Source organism: Morus notabilis, unplaced genomic scaffold, assembly GCF_000414095.1.
Source record: "Morus notabilis unplaced genomic scaffold, ASM41409v2 Scaffold180, whole genome shotgun sequence".
Classification (NCBI taxonomy): Eukaryota; Viridiplantae; Streptophyta; class Magnoliopsida; order Rosales; family Moraceae; genus Morus; species Morus notabilis.
Window position 1 is genome coordinate 86753 of NW_010361879.1, and position 16398 is coordinate 103150.

Below are 16398 nucleotides of genomic sequence, written 5' to 3' on the forward strand. Positions count from 1 at the left end.
AAAAAAAAAAAGTAGTTGAGAGGGCTACAAGAAATCCATTAATATCCTTTGTTTTACTTTAAATTTCAATACAACCCTTTAAAATTTTTTAAAAAATCCCCTCATCTAATTTGTATTATTTTAGCTTTGTGCGTAGTGAAAGAAGCCAAACGTCAGAAGAAATCTGCAGAAACATCAACAAAATCATTTTGGTGCGTTTTCTAAGGTACCAAATGAATCGAAAATGAACTTAAAATGCACAGTGAGAAATAAAATTACTTGAAGGTCGAGTATTTGTTATCTCATTTTTTCCAACTAAATATATATTTTATTTTCTTGATTTTTCATTTTTTATTGTATTAGAAGAGATTATGTCATTATAAGTCTGAAGTTATGTACTTAGGACCTGTTCAGTAGCCCTTAAAAACTCAAAAAAAGACAACTCGAGTGATGAAGTTAAGTGAAGTTAATGTTCGGCCGAACCCAACTCGAAAATTAATTTGTCACCAACCCATTCTCGCCTCCTTTCTCGAGTCCCAGAGATCATCTTAAGGCCCAGTAGTTTTTCAAAGATGCAAAGACTTAGAAAATAGCAATTGGATTATGCCACTATAAATCAAATCTGAATATGCCTTTCAATTCAAATCTGAATCTGCCTTGGGTTGCAAGCAAATATCTTCTTGTAGGCTATCTCCCATACAAAATTGAACTCACCCTTTTTAATCCTTATCCCCATAGATCACAACTCAACAAAATCTACAATTTTAACTTCAAATCTGATTATGAATCTTCTTCTGCAATCTGAAATCTTCTTGAACCTATTTTTTGAATTTTTACAAGATTGTCAATAAATTGCTAACTAATAAAAATACCAAACAATCTCCCCCTTTGGCATTTTTTTAGTAAAACTAACAAGAGATCCTAAAAAATTCAAAAACGACCAAAAAAAATATAAAATTACATTGTTCTCCCCCTTGAATCTTCTCTGTGTCTTACTCCTCCTGAATGTAGCATTCTCCTATGTATAATGCTCTTAACACCTGTCAATCGCTTAGTGCAACCAGCATCACTACACCCACAATCATTAGTGCATGCTTCTAAAAAAGTATAAGCTGTATGACACCTCAAATCAGATTTCCTTACCCGCACACATCTAGAAAAATTATTTTTCACATCAATCTTCACGTTAGGTGTCTTCTTTGAGTTTGTAGAATTCGGTGGATTAATAAACATACCTCTTTTCAAAGCATTAAAATACTTATAGCATCTCGGTCTTATGTGGCCAGGTAAACCGCATTAATGGCATGTGGGACAAACCTTCTATGTCGAGGGGATGAGATAGTAACCTTCTTACTGGAGGAAGTCGGAGGCTTAGAGGTAGTCATCTCTTTCACAAACACTATCTTGGACGTTGAGCTCTCACCAGTATAGCCAAGGCCATGTCGATCACCACTTGCTTTTCCTATCGAGAGAATGTGATCCAATTCTGTGGTGCCGAAATTCATCATCTTCAATGACTTTCGAGTGTGCTCCAATTCAGCTCTTGTCTCCTGTAGCTTTTTCTCTTTTTCAACAGCCCGAAATTCATAGTTTACAGCAGCCCTCTTAAGCACATCATTCTCTTTAATAAGCTCATCGACTCGCTCCCACAAAGACTTATTCATTTTAACAACTAAAACCCATTTGTTGAACATGGTTTCATATGCCTCCTAGATTGTCTCCTCAGTTAGTTCTTCACCATCGTTGGAACCATCAGAATCTAAAAAATCTATGTTTTCTTCTAGTTTTCCAAAGTGTGTTGCAGATGATGTTGCAACATGAGCTGTGACACGATCTATAACACTGCAGTTTGGAACATTGAGCGTAACATAGTTGTTCACATGACCATCATCTTCTTGGTTGCCTTTAGAATCCTCATCACTCCATGTGACGTTGAGAGACTTCTTCCTCTTCTTGAGAGTATTAGCACACTCAGACTGAATGTGACCGTAACCGTCGCACTCCCGGCATTGAATTTCCCTATTCTTCTTCTTATCATTGGAGGAATTTGTAGCTCCCTTATTTTTCTAAGAATTGTTGGAGTTGTTGAAAGTTGGAGTTTAGTTCTTCTCGTTGAATTTCTTCATCACCTTGTTGAAATTTTTAGTCAATTGAGCAAGAGACTCCGCTAAGTCTTCATTTTCTTCTTCAACATTATCTTCCACTTCTGCTTGGAAAACAATCCCCTGAGAAATCCCCTTCTCCTTCTTATTTTGACTCAGATTCATTTCAAATGTCCTCAGTGATCCCATCAATTCATCAAGTCTTATAGTCTCAGTGTTTTTCGCCTCTTCAATTGTAGTGACGTTGAAGGCAAATCTCTGTGATAACGATCTCAACGTCTTGCTGACAAGTTTTGCCTCAGGAATTTTTGCACCAAGAGTAAAGGATTCATTAGTTATATCACACTGTGAATTGAATTTAGAAATAGTTTCAGTTTCATGCATTCGAAGATTTTCAAACCTGGTTGTGAGAATATTCAATTTGAATTGTCTGACGGCGACAATTCCCTCATGAGCAATCTCCAAAATCTCCCATGCTTCTTTTGCCGATTCACATGTAGATATCATCTTGAACTGGTTGATGTCAACTCCATCGAATATTGCATTGAGAGCACGAGAGTTGTAGATGGCCAACCTGTCTTCATCAGTACTCCAGGACTCTTTGGGTTTGAGTCACTTTTCCTTCTGCATCTTTAGTTACTGGATGTTTCCAGCCATTCAAAACAGCACGCTAGGCCTTCTCATCTTGAGCCTTGATGAAAGCCTTCATCTGGGCCTTCCAGTATGAATAATTCGAACCATTAAGTAGAGGGGGACGTACAACTGAACCTCCTTCCTTTAGAAAATCCATTCCAAACATAACAGATCAACTCTCCAAGATCTCACCGAACTTATGGTCAGTGAACCTCTCTGATACCACTTGTTAGATCTGATGTTACGTCCGATGTTCCAGATGATGTTGGAACATTGGCTGGAAGATGACTTAATTAATTAAGATCTGGATTTCTTATTGTTTAAATTGTTCGAGTAGAATAAAGTGCAGAAATCAAAAGAGCACACAATATGATATCGTAGTTCGGTGCGCACACCTACTCTGCGGGGCCACGCCCAAACAATAAACAGTTCACTATGTTCCATAAATTACAAACACTGGACGGACTTATTCACTCAAGGACTCCCTCCTAGACAACGACGCCGCTATGACGAATCTCCACAGTGCTTTGTTTAGGAATACAGCTTAATTAATTAAGATATGAGTTAATTACGTTCAATTACTCGACCAGAATAAAGTGCAGAAAGTAAAGGAACACACATTATGATATCGCAGTTCGGTGTGCACACCTACATCTACAGGGCCACGTCCAGATAATAAACAGTTCACTATGTTCCAGAAATTATAGACACTGGACGGACTTATTCACTCAAGAACTCTCTCCTAGACAATGACACCGTTGTGACAAATCTCCACAGTGATTGTTTAGCGTGCACCACACGTCTTTCATTCACCTGACGAACTCCCTTCGACCGGCAGAGCTTCCTCCCGAAAGCAACGAATCCCTCTCTTGAAGGACGATCTCAATAATGTACTAGGCTCACAAAAACTCACAGACTCTTTTCTGAAAATATTCTATTAAACCCCACATCTTTAATGAGCTGAAACAAGACCTTTTAAATAAAGCTTCTTAGGCCTCTTGAGAATTATCTTTAAATTTACTCAGATAAGCTTCTCCTTTTTTTTTTCTACGATTCTCTCTCCTGAATCAACTCACAATATCTCCTTGAAGAATCTGCACAATATCTTCATGTTATCTCCTCGTTGAGCATGTTTAAATTCAAACTAGAACTGAAGTTTAAATGTGCATGATGGTTTTTTTTCCCCAGAATATTAATTAATAATGTAGGCGAACCATTAAGGCCTTGTGCAATTAAAAGCAGAACATGGCATGGACGATGCATATCGCATTCTGAATGTGCGTACAAGTGTTTTATAAATGAAGATTCCTGGGGAGGAATGTGTAGGGGTTTCGGTCACAGTTATTGTATTTGCTTCAAAAAACATTGTACTGTTGAACTTCCCTCTTCTCCCACATAATGATTAAGGGCGTGTTTGGTAGTTGGGAACTTTATGGGAGGAAGGAAATTAAGGAGTTGATCAATATGGTGTATTTCTTTCTTTCTATATCCATATCAATTTTGTAATAATTAAGCTGAAAACAGTACTCGTTTTGATTGTGTAACCTCTGAGTTAAGCAGCTTCCTGTTTAGCTGAATTCTTTGAAGGAAATTATATTCACACCCCATTTTCTTTTTTTTCTTTTTTTTTTTTAATTAAGGCACCCGTCTTAAAAATTTGTTGTTTGTGGAGTAGCATGATTCTTGATGCTTCTTCTAGGCCGGTGGGCCCAACTAAAAAGCTTAAGTTGTTAGAAGGTTGAACGATAATAGTTTTTATATTTTACCCTTTCAAATCAATTGTATTTTAACATATACAAACCATCTAATAATCAGTGAACATTAAAAGCCCTAGGAGAATAATAAGATTTAAGGGAGTCACCAAATATTTTAGTTGTTGCTTCTTTATACAAGGTCTAGATGAATCAAGATATACATACATAGGGACAAACATGCATGCGCGCGCGCGTAGCCGGTGGGCCCAACCAAAAAGCTTAAGTTGTTAGAAGGTTGGACGATAATAGTTTTTATATTTTACTCTTTCAAATCAATTGTATTTTAACATATACAAACCATCTAATAATCAGTGAACATTAAAAGCCCTAGGAGAATAATAAGATTTAAGGGAGTCACCAAATATTTTAGTTGTTGCTTCTTTATACAAGGTCTAGATGAATCAAGATATACATACATAGGGACAAACATGCATGCGCGCGCGCGTAATATCTTATTAACTGAATCAAGATAGAAATTATTTACTTGAGTTATAATGATATAGAAAAACAGAGATAAAAGCATATCATTAATGTAAACCAAAGCTAGCAACAGAAAAGAAGAAACAAACTTGAGATTGAATTCTAATACCTTCTCATGAAAGAGGACCTTTTTTTTTTTTTTTTAAGCATGAAAGAGGAGTTGTCATAAAACAAAACTAGTGTAGAGACACCAAATTTAAATTTTGATTATTGATATATGAATACATTTCATCCCTTGATTAAAAGGAGGAGTTTGAAGAATTAGAAAGGTAAACAAACTAAATAATGAAGCTTGAAATTTTAACAAAGCACAAACAACTATGGATTTCTATCAATATTAGGCCTGAATCCTGTCAAACGAAATAGTTGCGAAAAGTTATGTCGAAAGGAGGAAAAGAACATATACCATGGCTAAAATGGAAGTTTGATGGATACGTCATAGAAGCGAAAAGTGTAGGAGAGCTCCTAGTTCTATATTCCAATCGGTTTTCAATTTAACCTGGAGACGTACAACTAAATAATTCAAAGGAGAAAACAACTAAGATATTCACACGAATAATTGTATTACCAAGAATTTCTTTGTCAAGATGTGTATGGATAGATGAATCATAGAGAGTCTTGTAGGCTGTAGCATACCTTTCATCTTGGTGAGAGAGTCAAAAGAGAATTTCTTTGTCAAGATGTGTATGGATAGATGAATCATAGAGTCTTGTAGGCTGTAGCATACCTTTCATCTTGGTGAGAGAGTCAAAAGGTAATCGAAAAACTTAGCCCTCTTGAGATGCGGCTCATCTGTTTCAGAGTCGAAAAAATCTGTGACTGTAATTGGTCCTGGATTGTCTGCACTAGCATGTTCCTCTTTGAAATGGTTTGAACTGAGAGATGTGTCGACTTCTTGGCCGACGAAAGAGCTCTCATAACTATTCAAACTTAAATCGAAACTGCAACTTTCCCAATTGTTCTTGATGTTGAGATCAATTTCAACTCCACTAGGCTCAGCAGGCTCCACCATAGTAGCATTTGATTCACAAGCTACGTATTGCTCATTGTTAGCAACAATGCCCATTTCCTCTGCATCTTTCATATATAACATGCGAACTCCGCACCTTTTCACTTTGCAACTGCCACAATCCAAACATTTTCCAAGTTTCTTCCAATCACTTGAAAGGAAATGATGCCTCTTCTGCATTGAGATCATCGTTATAGTCCTTGTACGAATAGAATATGTGCATGTGATCCAAGTTGCTGAAAATTGTGTTATCTTGCTGAGTAGTTAGAAAACTAACAATCGCCAATCGACTGATGAAGCTTTCATCATTCTTTCCTTTTAAATGAAATTTACACAGGAAGTTTGGAGGATGACAACATTCAGAACAATTGCCCTCGAATGCAGAAACAGCACAAATAGCAAAGCCCAGGAAGGTGTCATTATACCATTGTCAAGGAAGCTTGATATTTATTGAGGATCCCTCTTCTTGATAGTTGAACCATTTTGGAATCTCACTTCCAGGACAACATAATTTAACAGCACGGCCGTATGATCCTTCCTGCAGCAATGACAAGGTGATGATTGATTATTTCAAGTATGAAAAAGTTAACTAAACTCATTCCAACTGTTAAAATAGATGAAACAACTATTGTAATACCTCTACTACTTCTTCGCGTTTTGACATAGTTGCGGAGCACATAATTCTAATTTGCATTTCAGTCATCAAGTTGTTGCGTACATTTTGATCCAACTTCCAACAATCATAAATCATTAGTTCATCATCGTTCTCCAACGAAAATTGTGTGTTTGGAAACAATTCATTCGGCAATGTCTCTAATGACGTGCACCCAGTTATGTAAATAGTTTCAATCGAGGATGGAAGCTCTTGCAGTTGACTATAACTATATCATCATGCAGCTTCGAATATTGTTTGATGCTTGCAGGTATTCTATCAATTCTGGTTCCTTCAACTTTTAGTATTTGTAATGATGGTAAGGAAAGCAAATCAGGTATCTCAAATATGTTGCAGTTTTTCACATATAATTCAGTCAATGAGAGAAAGACCATTGAGAAGGGGGGCAAATTTTCGAGTCTTGGACAATCGGAAAAGCTGAGAATTTTAAGGTGCAAATTGTAGATGTCGTCCGGAACAACCTTGAGATTTTTGCACTCATGAAGAAACAAAGAGGAAATGTGAGAAAGGTTGCCTATAGATGAATGTAACTCCCTAATCCCTGATTCTGATAATTCAAGATCTTCTAAACATTCCAAAGGCTTCCCTATTTCTGGAAGGTATTCTAACATCGGGCAACCGCGTAGATGAAGCCATTTAAGAAAACTTAAATCGCAGATGCTGATTGGAAGACTTTTAAGCCTTCTACAGTAACGCAAGTAAAATATCTCAAGATAAGAGAGACGTTGAACCGATGAGGGAACTTGTTCGATTGCCGTCTCACTGAGATCCAAGAATTTTATACTCGACGGAAGTTCTGGAAAATCGTCAAGACATGAACAACCAGATAGCGAAAGAGTTTGTAGTGACTGCAAGTTGCAAAGGCTGCTGCCAAAGTTTTCAAGGCGTTCACATTTATTGAGAAGTATTTTCTCAAGGTTTGGAGCATAAGACAAATCATGGACTTGAATGAGATTTTTGGAGAAACTAAGATCTAAAACCTTTAAGCTTTCAAAATCCTGTAACAATAAAAAAGGAAAGAATAAGCACTTATATGTAACTTTAATGGATATCAAATACTATAATCTAATTTAAACACTAGACCTGAAGGAATACCTGGACCACATGTGACAGTTCCTTAAGCTTATTAGAGCGCATGTCCAACTCGACAAGTTTTTGCGGCGTAAAGTTTGATGGCAAAGATTCCAATGAGATTAAAAGTGTAAACATGAAACGAATATATAGAATATTATAAGCACATATGAAAGTTGCATATCCAATCTAAAATGTCTACTTGTAGGGGAAACTTACTGTACTATATTTCAAGACATGGTAGGAATCCTGAGCGGACCACAGCCTACTTTGCTTTCCCGAGTCTTTTGGGAATTCTTGACAAACAATATCCTAAGCCATTTGTTGCACCAAATCATGCATCTCAAATTTCTTGTTAGGTGTGATCGTTATCAAAGACCTATCAATAAGGGTTATCACTCCTGTATCAACAAAAAAATTACAGCCATCTAGTATTCTTTCTACTGAATCCTTTTCTTCACATTTGAAAAAGCATGCGATGTCAAGGAATATATCCTTCTCATTTGGTTCGAGCCCGTCATAACTTACTCTCAACACATTCTGAACTTTGCTGTTGGGAAACATTTTCAATTTGTTCAATTCACTTTCCCATTCTTTTGTGCTCTTAGAATATAGGTGGCTACCCAAGATTTTAAGGGCCAGTGGAAGGCCTTGAGCGTAATTGACCGCCCTTTCTGATAGCTTCTTATAAGCACCACTAGCGGGACTTTGTCCTCGGAAAGCTCTTGAACAAAAAAGCTTATTTGCTTCATCAAAATTTAATTCCTCCACGGGATATTTTCCATGAGCTCCAATGTTCTTAAGCAATTGCACATCTCTTGTTGTTACAATGATTCTACTTCCATTGCCAAGCCAATCATGATTTCCAGCTAAATAGTCTAATTTCTCTAGCTCATTTACATCGTCAAGAACAACGAGTACCTTTGTTCGGTAGATTCTTTCTTGTACAAATCGGTTGACCATTTTTATATCCGACTCCTCCAATAAATTTGAAAAAAGTTTTATTTGTAAATGGGGGAGTCCATGTTTCTTGGATTCCTCCCTAACATCTTCAAGGAAGTAGCAACATTCAAATTGATCATAGTACCGATTGAACACAACACGAGCCAACGTTGTTTTGCCGATACCCCCATGCCCCAAAGGCCAACAATTCGAACATTTGACGAGCCAATATCCAACAACGTTGCAATTTGGCTAACTCGTTTGTCAATACCAACTAGGTCCTCGGAATTATCGTCTGAAGATATATTGTTCAGTTTTCCTATGATATCTTTGGCAATGGCTTCAATTAGCTTAGATTCCGACCTGACAATATTATATGAATAATGCAAAATAGTTAGTAATTAGAAGCGAAATATTCTAGCAGACAAAGACGAATGTTGTTTCAAATTAGCATGTTTCTCATATTATTCATATTTGTATCTGTCATAAAATAAGTTTCTATTCTTGTTTTTTTATGATCTGACATTGCCTTCAATTTTTTGAGTGTGTTTTTTTTTTTTTTTTTGTCTGGTTAATCTAATCAATTTAACTTATGAAAGGATTTTAAAATATGAACAAATGCAGGTACATTTGTGACTGTTGATAAGTTATATTTTAGTTTTTAGTCCAAGAAATAAGTTCGTGTGATATTTTTGAGCCCTTTTTCTTTTGTTTTATTCTCATTTTAATATATTTCTTTCTTTGTTGTGGAGTACTGTAGTCATAAGAACAAAAAGAACATATAAGTTTCCCCAACTTTTGACAAAAATTATACCTTTGGTAACCAAATCTCTTACAAAAGAAATTAGTAAAAGATTAGCATAAATGACTTGATTTTTAAAGGAAGCATAAATTATAAGATATATGCCAACTAGAGAGATTAGTTGCTTCTGCTAAAGCAATCCTCCATTGATGAACCTTATCCATTTTGTCCTTTAAACGTTCTTCATGTCTCGCAAAAGCAACTCCATAGCTTCCGTTTTGTTTACGCACATGCGACGGATCTACGTGATAAAAGACCGGCACAACAAGCTGTTTATGATGTTTTCCCTTGCACTTGAGAACGTGATTGAGCTCATCCAAACACCATGAGGAGGAAGCATAGTTTTGCGAGAAAATTATCATGGAAAGCTTTGATTCTTCGATCGCTTTCAAGAGCGCGGGTGAAATTTCATCTCCTTTCTTAAGACTCTTCGTCTAGATAGGTTTTAATCTTTTTCTGACACAAAGCAGTATAAAGATGACTAGTAAAAGTATTGCAAGTATCTTCTCCTCTAAAACTAATGAACACATTGTACTTTTTTGAACTGGAGAAAGCAAGAGAAACATCCATATCAAGTACCTTTGCAGATCTAGAAGCAAAAAATTAAGCTTCTTTAGCACCCACCTTGTGAGAGTAAAACAGAAGGTGATCTGTGTTGGCTTTAGAGAAAAAGAACAATGGAGATCAGGCAAATTAAGCTTTCAACACCACAAAACTTTATTAAAAGGCAGCATCTATTCTCTAAAATAATATTCCAAACTCACTTTCGGCCATTACTCATGAATGCATAACCTTTTGACCATGGAGTCTTAGCTTAGTGCCTTTCCCAGAAAAAGGACAAAAAATAAAACAAATTGTATGCGTCTCTACCTGTAAAAAGATATGTTGGATTTGTCCCATTTTGGTGTTACAAATGTATATAACCAACTATATTATGATACATTATTTAAAATATTTCAAAATACTTTTTTAACTGACTTTTACATGTTTTAAATGATGTCGCATAATATGATAGATTAAACACAAATATGTCTCATTCCGGGTTTACAGAAAAGTTTGGAATGTGAATCGCGTAGGGTAGTTGTGTTGAGAATATAAAGTGTTTTCCTTTTAACTGCCTTTGTGTCGATAGAGGTGTATTGTTCAAGAAATTTTTGCATAAATCATATGGAATGTCTCAACTAATTTTTAAAGAAATTAATTTCTTTTCCTAAATTACATTGAAGAGTAATTATTTTTGCATCATCATGTGAGTTCCGCAAGGAGCATTTTAAAGAAGAGTACCAGCACAAGTACAACTGAAGATGTTAATTTTATTTTTTTTCCCTAAAGATAAGTTTAGTTCGCTGATTCAAATTTTTAATTCAAGTTTATATGTGATTTTATGTGAGAACTTTTTATTATAATAAAAAAAATAAATGTAATTATTTCTGAAAGTTTTTAATTATAACAAAACTCAAATAGGTGGATTGAACGGAACCTAAAGAACTCAATCTGGTGATTCAGCCAGGGACCAAGTTGCCACCAAGACACTACTTTTCAAGTTATCAGCACAAAAGAAAAGGCCGATTCCATCAAAGATATATATATATATATATATATATATTTTTTTTTTTTTTTTTTTTTTTTTTTTTTTTGGCTGCTTCTTCATCTTTTGAATTCTTTTAGCAATCAGCTTAAGATGCTTGGAGGCAAATGAGAAATAACACACTTTCTCAGGGAATGGAGAGATATTCCAAAGAAATCCTTAGGCAAATATGTAAACCGGCATCTCACAATTTTTTTTTTTTAGAAAGTTTTTACTTTTTTACTGCATCGTATCGTTTTTTTTTTTTTTTTTTTTGGTAGAAGCATCAAATGATTTTGTTGTCACATCATCATCATCAAATAAATCATATAATAAGTTGGAGGCAAAATGTAATTAAACAATATTTGGAACAAAATTCCTGCACAAGAAATAACACTCTTGAATGATTTTAGGATTTCACAGTGCAAGCAACATTTTCAATGGACTTGCTACTTCAAGATTAATCGGTGAAATAAATACACCATGCGCTTGCTAGAAAACTTTTTTGTTGCCCTTTATCAGGAGCCATATGATTAGAAACACAGCCTAGAAATCTTGGACTATAAGCAAAAAGCATTACAATTTCCTGAAACTAGGAAAGGATGAGAAGATGTGCATGCTGGAAACGAAGCTAGGTGAAGTCCGCACCTCATATTGAAGAATGACGAGCTAACTTGCCTGGAGACAAAATGGCTCTTTTACAGATATTTTCTTGCCAGAGCACGAACTTTGGTATCGAAATGTGATGACGTAATGCGGGAACCAGGCAAGTAAAGGGGGTTAAGAAGAATCTGAAAATTCCAAACACAAAACTAGTCAAAAACCAATGTCTCGTCTAAAAGCATTCTGGGTTTATTTAGTTAAATCTGCAGAAGGGGCAAGAAGGTGAATCTAAGCAAATTAAGTTGCATATTGTCTGGTACATTGTCTGGTAAAAGCATTCTGTGTTCCTAAAATTCCCCAGGACTAACCGTAATGTTCGTATTTTCCATATTGTCTGGTACAGTTCGTTAAACTCTCATCACTCATCATAATGTTCTTATATTCCAAATTGTCACATAAGTTGCATTATTCATTTTCACGTATGGGGCAGAAATATTTCACTTTGCGGGCATGAATATTAGGTTTGAGAATAATTTTGACAAAATCAAGCACTCAAATACTAAATCATGCATTGCCAGTTTACCAAGATACCCAAAATACAGTAAATGATCATTACGTCCAAGCATAAGTTTCTTGATTACCAAGACAAAAAGAACATAACCTCCTCCCAGGGCTGTGTTTCTACGAGGCAACAAGTAGAGATTAAAAATAATCTACCACCTATGTCTACATGAGTTAATCAAAAGATTACAAATCAAAAATATACTAATGCCCAACTATTTATTCATCTCGTACCACCCCAAGGCCACATCCCACATGAAAGAATTTTCAGATTTCTGAAAAAATTAAGCCCCCGTTTGTTTCACTGGTTTAGTTCAGTTCAACTCAGTTTAAACACTGAGCATAGTTTAAATTCGTGTTTGGTAAGCGGACAGTTCGTATTATATCCCCGTTTAAACTGTCCAACTTAGAGTTTAGTTTCTCCCTTAAGTTCAACCGTTCAAACCATTTTTGAACAGTAAAAATGTGTCCACTCTCTCTGTTTTTCACACCTACTAAACACAAATTTGAATTTTATTTCCTGTTCAGATTAAAATTTTAATTAAACATACAAACGCCAATTCAAACTACAATTTAAACCACACAATTCTAATTTTTTTGTTCAAATAAAAAAGTTCAAATCAATAAAACTCGGGGCTAAATGAAAAATAACATGTCCGAGTAAAAGCTATTTGCTAGAAAAGACGAAGGAATACATAAGCAACAAGTTGAAACTTGATTATGAAAAGGAACATATCAGAAATTTTGAACCTATCTGCTAGAAAGGAGAACAAACGAGTTCAAGAGGAACCAAATCAGCCAATGTATTTAAAAGGAGAAAAGAGCAGAAAATGTTAAATGGAGTCAAACTACTAAAACGAAAGAATTATGCAAGGACTAAGCTGACCACATTATCAGATGGAAAGAAACAAACTAGTACCTTTATATAGAGTTCATGAACCTCTTGGAAAAAGCTTTTAATGCCATCATCATTCCGGGAATCGTGAAGTAGCATAAATCTTGTATGTAAGATTCTAGTTAAAGGAAACGCAAAACTGAAGTTCAAAGATAGATGTTTCAACTGACTAATGTACGACAATGGCAAAACCCCTGAACTGGGTAGCAAACCAATTATCCCCTTACCATCTCATCTGTTAGCTGCTTCCAGTTTGAGGCAAGCAATAGGATAGGACACTGCTAAAAAATATGCAGAGGTCCTAACTATAGCATGGAAACAATATATAACTAACAGTTGCACTTTTAGAAAATAATCCATAGATTTTAAGGATATGACCAGCCGTAACGTATACTGAAACAACCAGATCGTTGAACCGGTCTATTGCCTTCAAGAACCTGCAAGGAATGAAAAGCAAAAAAATTGTTAGAAGGAAGATAGTAGATTTAGTGGTTAGTGCCACAACATGCAGCTAGCCACAGAAAACAACCTAAAGGGTGAGAAACATACATGGCACTTGTAGTCCATGCAAGATCCTGAACAATATCGAGAGCAGCATGTAATACAAACTGATGCAGCTGAGCAGCATCTTCTCTCTGCCACGAGGTCATGCAAGCAAAGAATCAATTTAACTACCAATATCTAATAAAATTAGTCAACAAAGTAAATTCAATTTTATCTAAATTGTTGGGGCGAAACTTTGGCTGAAAAATGTCAATTTATCGAAAGAACATTTCAAAGGAAAGAAAAAGCCCTTTACTATAATCATTGCCAAGATAATTCCTTAAATGTGAATCATGAAATTGGCAAGGACTACTTCTCCATTAGGATATGATCTTTTTTATTTTTATACGAAACAAACTTTTACTAAAAAGATGAAAATGTGTACAAGAAAAGGAGGACAGGGAGTCCATCAGAAAACAATCAACGAAGAAAGAAATCCAATCGCTCAATAGCTCTGGAAAGTGAAAACATCACACTCGTAAATTCGTTTCCAGATTGAATCCACGATGCTTAACCAAAACTTCATTTTATATTCTCCCATCTCTCATCAAAATCCAACTGAACCCCCTTGAAAATTCCCTTATTTCTTTCGAGCTGAAGTACTGAACTGAACAGAAAAGTGCTAAGACTACAGAATTCCAAATCAGCCTAAGCCGACCATTTTTACTTAAACCACTCAAACAATCAGATTCATTTAATAGGACATAATCCTTTCTATACTTTTTTCTTTACTTTTCCGCATATAAGTTTTCTTGTTGCAATGAGGTGATGCAGCTACTTTCAGTTAATAAGGCAAACAAAAATAAATAAATAAATAAACAACTGCACATCTTAAGTTTATTTTAAATAAAAAAAGGGGAAAAAGAACATAATACGAAATAGCCACAACATCTTTGAGATCAAACAACCAACAATAGAAATTCACAAAAGGGAAACTGAAAACTGCAGAAGAAATTATTTATTAAAAAAAAAAACTCTTTTTCTATACTTTATATGGGGTTTTTAACACACGAAACTTCAATCAAAGGAGGAAAAAAAATGTAAAACAATTTAAAGAGAGAGAGAGAGAGAGAGGAAGAGAATACTTTAGGAGCAGATCCAACTTCAGCTTCATAAATGGGAATGTCATTCCTGCTGACGATGATAAAACAAGCCGTCGTCGCCATTACCAAAACCCTCTGTGAGATCAACGACCTTATTTTCAGAAAATGTTTATTATTGTCTCTAGTTAAACAAAATTTGCATTGTTTTAGAAGCAATAACAGAGTGTATTGGGTTTGTGTTTGTTTGGTGGGAAAATTCGAGAAAAACAGAAAAATCGAAAAGCAATAGACAAAGATGAAATAGAAATGGAGAGAGAAAATTAGCATTTACCTTGAAGAGGCCGATTAGCCAAGAAGAAATCAACAGTTCCTGAGAGCTTCTACACTGATCTCTTCTTCTCTACGATTTACAGGGAGAGAGAGAGAGAGAGAGAGAAGTATGTTCTCTCTTTTTTTTTCCTTGTTATTAGCAATGTAGGTCCCGCAACTTTGAGCTCGGTGATACTCTGGTACCGTAACTTTTAATTTTAATAAACTCGTTTAATTTTGTTGATTTGAATTTTTAATTTGAGTTAAGTTATAATTTTATGTGAGAATTTTTTATTATAGTAAAAAAATTAAATGTGATTTTTTTAGAGCTTTTTACTAAAATAAAACTCAAATTTTAAACTCGAATCGGAATTTATTGATTTGAGTTTTTAATTTGAGCTGAAATGTGATTTTATATGAGTTTTTTACTGTAGCATAAAAAATTAAATGCGATTTTTTATAAGAGTTTTTAACTGTAATAAAATTAAAATTAAAAACTAAAATCAATAAAATGAACCAGACTTTAATCTCTTAGATTTTGAATTTTAGTTAGTTTTAGTTCCTCATACCATAATTATTATGACAAAAGATTTTTGAAATTTGACGGAGAACTCCTATCTACATTGCACAAAAAATGAATTTTTTATATAAATAGTTACATTAAATGCAAAACGTTTAATTCTCGATGAATTTTAATATTAGTAAAGAGAAAATTTTGCACGTAATGAAACTAGTTGTGTAAAATTTAAAGCTATTACGAGATGAAATTATGATTTCCATTGTCAAATTTCAAAAATTATTTTTTAATTTTAGTATCAGTAGCCAAATCTGTAAAAAAACAAAAAAACAAAAAAAAATAGAGTAATCTGTCAAGATTAAAAGTTAGAAACTATCAAATTAAAAGGTCAACAGTGTTAATAATTTTTTTTATTTACAAAATTTAGTTGTTAAATTTAATTGTGAATATTTAAACCCGAGATATATTAAAGACCTAACACATTATGATAATTTTAAATACAAATAAAGAGTGTAATTACCGGGGTTTGAACCCAGGACCTCCCGCTTTAATATCATATTAGTTTATCAATTCATCCCAAAAACCTAAACTGTTAAGAGGTGGGCGAACAATAATTTTATATTTTAACAGGGTTTTTTAATATTTACTTTAAACTCAAATTAACCTTTAAATTTAAATTTCTGAAATAAATTTATAGGGTATGAACTTACTTAAATAGCTTTTAAGGTACGTAACCTACATGTGTCTCAAAAGTTACTAGAATGAAGAAATGTGATACAGTTTTGAAATTGGAAGGAAATAGTTGATACTAAATACTAATCAAAATTTAGAGGGACGTTGTTATAGTGCTAAAAGTTCGCCGGGATTTATTATATTTGTTTCTTTAAAATATTAATTTAGTGTTTAGTATGAGGA

The 16398-nt window shown here is 34.5% G+C and overlaps 4 protein-coding genes across 5 annotated transcripts; all 4 read right to left on the bottom strand.

Moving 5' to 3' along the window:
* Positions 1-1688: 1688 nt before the first annotated feature.
* Positions 1689-2588, bottom strand: LOC112092104. Its single transcript, XM_024167354.1, has 2 exons — positions 2109-2588; positions 1689-2045 (listed from the first exon to the last, which is right to left on the bottom strand). The coding sequence occupies exons 1-2, from the start codon at positions 2586-2588 to the stop codon at positions 1689-1691; spliced, it is 837 nt and encodes a 278-aa protein (XP_024023122.1).
* Positions 2589-8013: 5425 nt separating this feature from the next.
* On the bottom strand, positions 8014-8664 carry LOC112092105 (TMV resistance protein N-like). Its single transcript, XM_024167355.1, has one exon. The coding sequence runs from the start codon at positions 8662-8664 to the stop codon at positions 8014-8016; it is 651 nt and encodes a 216-aa protein (XP_024023123.1).
* Positions 8665-8702: 38 nt separating this feature from the next.
* LOC112092106 (TMV resistance protein N-like) lies at positions 8703-10015 on the bottom strand. The gene is given in 3 exon segments (XM_024167356.1): positions 8703-9016; positions 9543-9870; positions 9872-10015. Coding segments are annotated over 3 exon segments (786 nt in total).
* A 1431-nt stretch (positions 10016-11446) lies between these two features.
* On the bottom strand, positions 11447-15087 carry LOC21388679 (trafficking protein particle complex subunit 2). Of its 2 annotated transcripts, none has more exons than XM_024167369.1 (6): positions 14989-15087; positions 14700-14792; positions 13621-13706; positions 13447-13508; positions 13096-13181; positions 11447-11803 (listed from the first exon to the last, which is right to left on the bottom strand). In XM_024167369.1, the coding sequence occupies exons 2-6, from the start codon at positions 14778-14780 to the stop codon at positions 11711-11713; spliced, it is 408 nt and encodes a 135-aa protein (XP_024023137.1). In that variant the 5' UTR covers positions 14781-14792; positions 14989-15087; the 3' UTR covers positions 11447-11710. The 2 variants fall into 2 exon arrangements, with proteins under 2 accessions (XP_024023137.1, XP_024023138.1); XM_024167370.1 differs by having other exon boundaries at positions 14700-14808; positions 14989-15083.
* Positions 15088-16398: the final 1311 nt, after the last annotated feature.

Coding starts and splice junctions, on each gene's coding strand:
- LOC112092104 (XM_024167354.1), bottom strand. CDS start 2,588: ATGATATCTACATGTGAATCGGCAAAAGAAGCATGGGAGATTTTGGAG. Junction 2,046..2,108: donor TGACTAAAAATTTCAACAAG/GTGATGAAGAAA, acceptor AACAATTCTTAG/AAAAATAAGGGAGCTACAAA.
- LOC112092105 (XM_024167355.1), bottom strand. CDS start 8,664: ATGGTCAACCGATTTGTACAAGAAAGAATCTACCGAACAAAGGTACTC.
- LOC21388679 (XM_024167369.1), bottom strand. CDS start 14,780: ATGGCGACGACGGCTTGTTTTATCATCGTCAGCAGGAATGACATTCCC. Junction 13,509..13,620: donor GCATGGACTACAAGTGCCAT/GTATGTTTCTCA, acceptor CATTCCTTGCAG/GTTCTTGAAGGCAATAGACC. Junction 11,804..13,095: donor TTCATGAACTCTATATAAAG/GTACTAGTTTGT, acceptor TGGAATTTTCAG/ATTCTTCTTAACCCCCTTTA.